This window comes from Grus americana, chromosome 7 (assembly GCF_028858705.1).
Source record: "Grus americana isolate bGruAme1 chromosome 7, bGruAme1.mat, whole genome shotgun sequence".
NCBI classification, from domain to species: Eukaryota; Metazoa; Chordata; class Aves; order Gruiformes; family Gruidae; genus Grus; species Grus americana.
Window position 1 is genome coordinate 29,259,708 of NC_072858.1, and position 6,000 is coordinate 29,265,707.

The window sequence follows — 6,000 nt, forward strand, 5'->3', positions numbered from 1 at the left end:
ACAAGTGATGGAACCAGTAAAGGGAAGATGTGTTTCAAAAAGTGGTAGGACTTGCATTTTGAATGTGCATTTCAATTATTAGTTCTAATAGTCTAACTCTGAATTCTGTTATCTGCTAATTTGAAAGTAGTTTAATAACAGGATTTGCAGGAACATACTAACATCAATAGCTGATATTCTCTGATTTAATCTGGGCATATATGTATTTCTGGTGTCTGGTTAAAAATATTACTGCATAAGTGACAACTCATTAGTTTAGCTGTATCATGTGACTGACTGATCTTATAATAAACTTGAGCAGAAAAGTAATATTGTTCCTTTCTATATTCAGAGCAAGAGTCAATGGGATGATCAGATTTTTGTCAAAGGATGTATTCTTGCTCTTGAAGCTTGGTTACCCCGAAACATCTACATTGTTGCAGGTGTCTTCATAGCTATCTCACTGCTGCAGGTTAGTTGTTTTTGTTATGCTACTCTAGGAAAAGTGTCAAGTTTATCTTCAGCAGGTTTGTATCTGCAAAAGTAGTTATGGAGGGAGGTAGAGTAAATATTTCGACACTGTGGATTTTTTTAGGTATGAGGATAATATAGAAAAAAATATTTATAGGGTGGGGGACTTAGTGAAAATATCTGATATCAACTAATCTTAATTCTGTTGAAATTATGTTCCTCAAAGCAATGAAGGTCACTATAAAAATACAAGACAATTATACATATAGTAAATGATTGTGATTTATATTGTTATATATTAATATATTATTATTATTATAAAATAATGTGATACAATAATAAGCTTCTCACACTTCAATGTGCCATGAGGGAGGGGAGATCTTCTGGTCATGTACTCGAGTAAATCTGAACTACAGTCTTCTGTGACTAAAGTGAAATGACTAAAATACAGTTCTGTCCTTCATGCTAAGTTTACCACTCAGCTGGCTGAGCAGTATGGTATGTGTCACAAAAAAAGTTGAGAAGGGAAGAGCAGGGAAGGTGGTGACCAGGTTGCAATGGAATATTAGCAGAACCAGATGAAGGAGTTGCTGTGACCTCTTCCAGTACCTTGTTGGTGCTTGATAGATCAAAGAAAAAGAACCAAATTCTCAGTAAAACGTATCAGATTACTTTTTTTTTCAAGGTGGATCCTGCTTTGATTGTGGCAGTTGTTTACACTTACCTAAATTTCTTTGCTGTGGTACTGCTTCACTCAGTGGGAAATAACAAACTTAAGTCCACTACAGAATGTATTTCCCATTTAACTGAAAACAGTTGAGCATAGAATGTTGGCACAATACCTGTTCCCAGCCATGACAACACTGCCCTCTGCTTGGGTCTTGATATTTTATCACAATCTAATAATAGTGTTTCCATGGCTTTGAGATGCTGTCCTGAGAAAAACACCTTCAGTTAGAAAGATGTTCAAGATATGAAGTCTAATCTTTTGACAATACAATTGACTGACAATATTTTATTCATGTCCTGAGTGCCTGTGAAACCGCTTTGTAACTTGCATTTTCAAATTGGGTCTTTCGTCTGCGTTAAACTATTTCGTGGTGGGACTGAGTGTTAAATATAACCTGTCTACATCTAAAACAGACCTTCTGGCTTTTCCAAAACTTCACCCCAGTCTTCTGTTGTTTTTCTAAGAATGTTGAGGAAATGTGCTGAGTTATGAATTTATCCTCAATATATAAAGGAAGATTTCCCTGAGAACTTGAGTGAATGTTAAAATTTCAAATGTAAATGTCTTCGAATAATATGGGACTTTTCTCACTACTGTTTGTGACAAGAATTTCCTATTAGTGCAGGTAATTGTACATTCTGTATGTATTTTACAAATTTGATCAGAAAATTGACTGGATTATCCAAAGCTGTGGAATGAATGAAATTGCTAAAGTTACAAATCAGGCAATAGTTAAGTGTGAGTGTTGTAAGACTCAAGTAAACTTGGCTTAAGTGGATTTCGTCTAGCTCTAGGGCATCTAGAAGCTTATTACTTTGAATGCTCCTAAAGTGTTACATGAAAGCATCTTTTTCGCATAAGTTTTATTTCCTGCAAGATTCTGCTGCCTTTATTACTTTTTAGTAATAACCATGCTTTGATGGATGATCCCGGCTATGAAATGATATCTGAACCTGCAAACCTTTATGAATGCATATCTTGATTCACAAGAGTAGTTGCGCTGACATCAGTACAGTGTAATAAGAACACATAAGAAGTAGGTTCCTGTTCCACTATAATGACCAATGGTAATGGGCTCTAATTTTAGAAACATCTTGCAGACTGGTACATTACAAGTGTTTCATCTTACAAATGATTTGTTTTGTTGTCTTTTTTAGATTTTTGGGATTTTCCTAGCCAGGACATTGATTTCCGATATTGAAGCTGTTAAGGCAGGTAATGCCTTCTGAATATAAAAGCAGACACATGTTGCAAAAAAGCATATTTTACAGTTCTTGGTTGGACTCCAAGGTGGAAGAAATGCACTCCTGTTATTAAAACATTATGTGGATTTTACCCCGTTCATGATTTTGTTAGAAGCTGGTACAAAAAAACCCCTCCAACACACACACCTGTCTACCTTTTTTCTAATGAGACACCTCAGTACACCAGCATTAATCTCGGAGGAAGAAATGGAATTTCCCAAGACATTGGTGGAACGGATTTTAGAGATTGTGGCAAGGAGATGTGAAACTGCTGTAAACCCTTTCCTTGAAGGATTAGTGTGAAGATGGTTCTGTTTTCACTCCTAACTGTCATCAATCTCAAAATGTAATCTTTTCAGAAGGCGTGCTGATTTGTTCATAATCTTGAAATCTTTTTAATCTCTACAATGGGACTCATCTTTTGGCAAGATATCCAGCAACTGTAATCATCCTGGTATTGGAAGTTGGAAGAAAGTCACAAATTGTCTAGTTCTTTGATCTTTCAGTTGTGCGGAAGTAGAGATATTTCTATTTGGGAATAAGTAGATGTCTTAAGAGCAGGGACTTGTGCCCAGCATCAGAATTTGACTAACCAATGCAGTTTAGAAAATGCAAGCTTTTTAGCAACGAGGGAAAAACCTGACTATCTGTAGCATTATGTTAGGCCATTTCAGGCAAGGAGGTGTGAATCCCTGATGTTTTTTCCTATCTGAAAAAAATGTAAATATTCTTTATTTATGGAAGAAAAACTCTTTAAAAATGCTTACTTTTTATTGATAAGTAATATCTTTAAAAAGTCTTGTCTGCAGAAGTTTCAAAGTGCAGCTTGTTTCAGTAGGTAGCAAGCATGCTGTGCTGGTTGATGGTTTTTGCCTTTCCTCTAGTTTCAACTGCTATATTGATCTTCACAAGTCCTAATTACTAATGTCAGGACTGATGAAAAACATCTAAGTTCAGTAATGATCCCTGCTGAATTCTTTTTTAATGAGGAAATACACATTTAGTGAAAGATTAGAGTTGAATTTTTAAATCTTCTGTAAAGCTATTGAATAATCAGTTCTGCTTTTATTCTGATACATGGTTCAAATGCCAGTCACAATATGGTGAACTACAATTTCTTCACAGTAATTTTCTCCGTCAAACTGAACTACTCCTGCTGAAGTCAATTTTTTTTAATCAGGAGAAAACTAAACACTTCTTCCTGTCCTCCCTTCTTGGAGGTTCAGTAGATGGATCTGTGGTTCAGTAAGAGTTCCAGTCTTCTATAAAATACTTTGTCATAGTATTAGCTGTAAGATAGAAGTATGTGACTGAAAAGTTCTTGGAAGTAGCTGTCAGTTCTACTATGGACCATATAACTAACATTGACTGCTTCCAGTGGCACCAGTTTTTTCAGGGAGAGCAGGTTTATTTACAGTGCCTAACATAGTGTAAATTTTAGAAAAGTATATATTTTTATAATGATATTTTACTACATGTAGTCTGCCTGAAGGATTTAATACTTGTATTTCCAAAGTATATGCCTTTCTTAGGAAGCCAAACTTTTGAATATCTCTCTAATGCCCTTTTTTTCTATTATGCATGTATTAACGGACATTTCACTGGCAAAAGCTGATCAACAGTAAGAATCTTTGTGTCTGCATTGATTGCCCAGACATCTTTCTAGCTTTTAATCTGGGAAGCACTTAACAGACAATGCTGTATTTCTCATGTGTACTTCAGTTCAGCTTTCATAGTTCTTTTTCTGGCCAGTGATTAAGACACAACAGGAAAAGGAAGCTTGTCTAAGGATGGCTGATTTCCTTACAGTAGCAGAGAACAGTCTGCTATTACTCATCTGAAAAACCTGAAAGCAAAATCACTAGAAGTGCACTGCTATTTTTTTTAGCTTTGATATACAAGCAAGAGTAATTTTTTTCTGTAGAGCCTTGAATTTGAGATCTGTGTTACTTATTTGTTGAATCTAGTCTATTAGGAGCAGCCAAAAATACGCTGCTGTTACTGCTACTGTGCAAGCAGCAACGCAGTGTCCAGCAACCTTTGCTTAAACTCTGGTGCTTAAAACTTAACCACACCTCATCAACCAACTTACTTTTGTTAAGGTTATGTGTAATAATCTGATGTATGTAAAATTGGAAAAGTATGCTTTCTATTTGTAAATTTTATTTGTAAAAATTGTGTTGAAAATTGCATCTAGGGAGTACTTTTTCCTTTGCCACTTTCTGATACAGAAAGCTTCTAATGCCTGGAAGTAATTTCAGCAGTTGGTGAAAATCATCATGGTGTCAAAGATATCTGTGGAGTTCATGCACTGAAATTAGCTGCCAACAAGAGCCAGTGTCACGGATCAGGATTCCACTGTCTGCAAATCTTGCCAAGTTGCCTGAAGACAAATGAATCCGTGGTTTCTTTTTGAAGTACTGTTTGCATGCAAAACAATTTAATTGATGTATTGTCTTTCCACAGTTTATTCCTACTGGCTTTGGCCATATTAACACCAGCTTTGTATCAGTGCTCCAGTTACTTGGAACTGAATTCAAGAGAGCAAGTTCAACTTATCTGAGATCTTTAAATTCATGGAGTGATTTGTTTTCACTGTGGATAAACTTCTCTGTGCTTATTCAGTATCACTTTTAAAACCTTGGGGCTCTAGGCTGGTTTACCCCTAGACATTCTGAAGTGCACTCCCATTGATGTTACACATGGCTAGTGTAATTTCAGACTTGGAAAGGGAATGCTTTCTTACCACTTTCTACCTAGTTATGTTTAGCACCTTCTCTGTGGACCTGCAGTGACTTCATGGCTAAAGATTTAGGTTATGGTTTAAAAGAAGTCTTGTCAGCAAAAGCACTTGGGTGTGGGCCTGCATCTAAAGCCTTGAAGGAGAAGCAATTAAATGACCTCACAAAGAGATTTGATAAATTGTTGATGTTGAGATTTCAGTGGTTGCATATGGAACAACTCCACAAACACTACAATGGAAACGTTTTTAATGAAGATGTCAAATGAGATCAGACTTGAATAACTAGACTGAGAGAAGGAAACTTTTCAGTGTGATCACTTTTATTTCTCAGAAATGAGCACAATTTATTTCTGTGAAGCAATGTATTTATTTGTCAGTATGTTTGACAGTGCAGCTGCCCTTTTGTTTCTAATAATATAACTACATTAGGACACAGTTTTCCTGTACATGAAGAGGAAGATGAATATAAGAGCTGAAAGAAGTGCAGTGACCAAAGGAGCCTCGATTGCCTCCTGAAAACCTGAATATTTCTTCCCAGGAGGTCTTTAGTTTTGACCCTCATACAGTGCCATGTGGATTGACTTGTGCCTCCAGTCCATTGAGATTGATGTGGCAATTGGCTTATATGTAGAACTGCCTTGGTTTTTGTCTCCCTGTTCCATCCTTTCTCCTCCCTCCCCCCTCTTGCTTATGGGTTATCATGCAGCTTGAATGTTGTTTACCCAGTGGAAGGAGAGGTTCTGTCTCTTCTTCTGAGATGGTTTTTCCGAGTGACTTTCAGTTGTTGTTTTTCTTCAAGCCTTAAATTTGATTAAATAAAATTTAATGTTTTG

General features: G+C 36.2%; 1 protein-coding gene across 1 annotated transcript in view; it reads left to right on the plus strand.

Annotated features, from left to right (window-relative positions):
* Positions 1-6,000, plus strand: part of TSPAN14 (tetraspanin 14) — a 37,414-nt gene extending 31,414 nt beyond the window's left edge. Inside the window, exons 8-9 of the mRNA XM_054832663.1 lie at positions 332-451; positions 2,338-6,000. Coding sequence (XP_054688638.1) covers positions 332-451; positions 2,338-2,409 — 192 coding nt within the window. The 3' untranslated portion in view covers positions 2,410-6,000. The remainder of the gene's footprint in view (positions 1-331; positions 452-2,337) is intronic.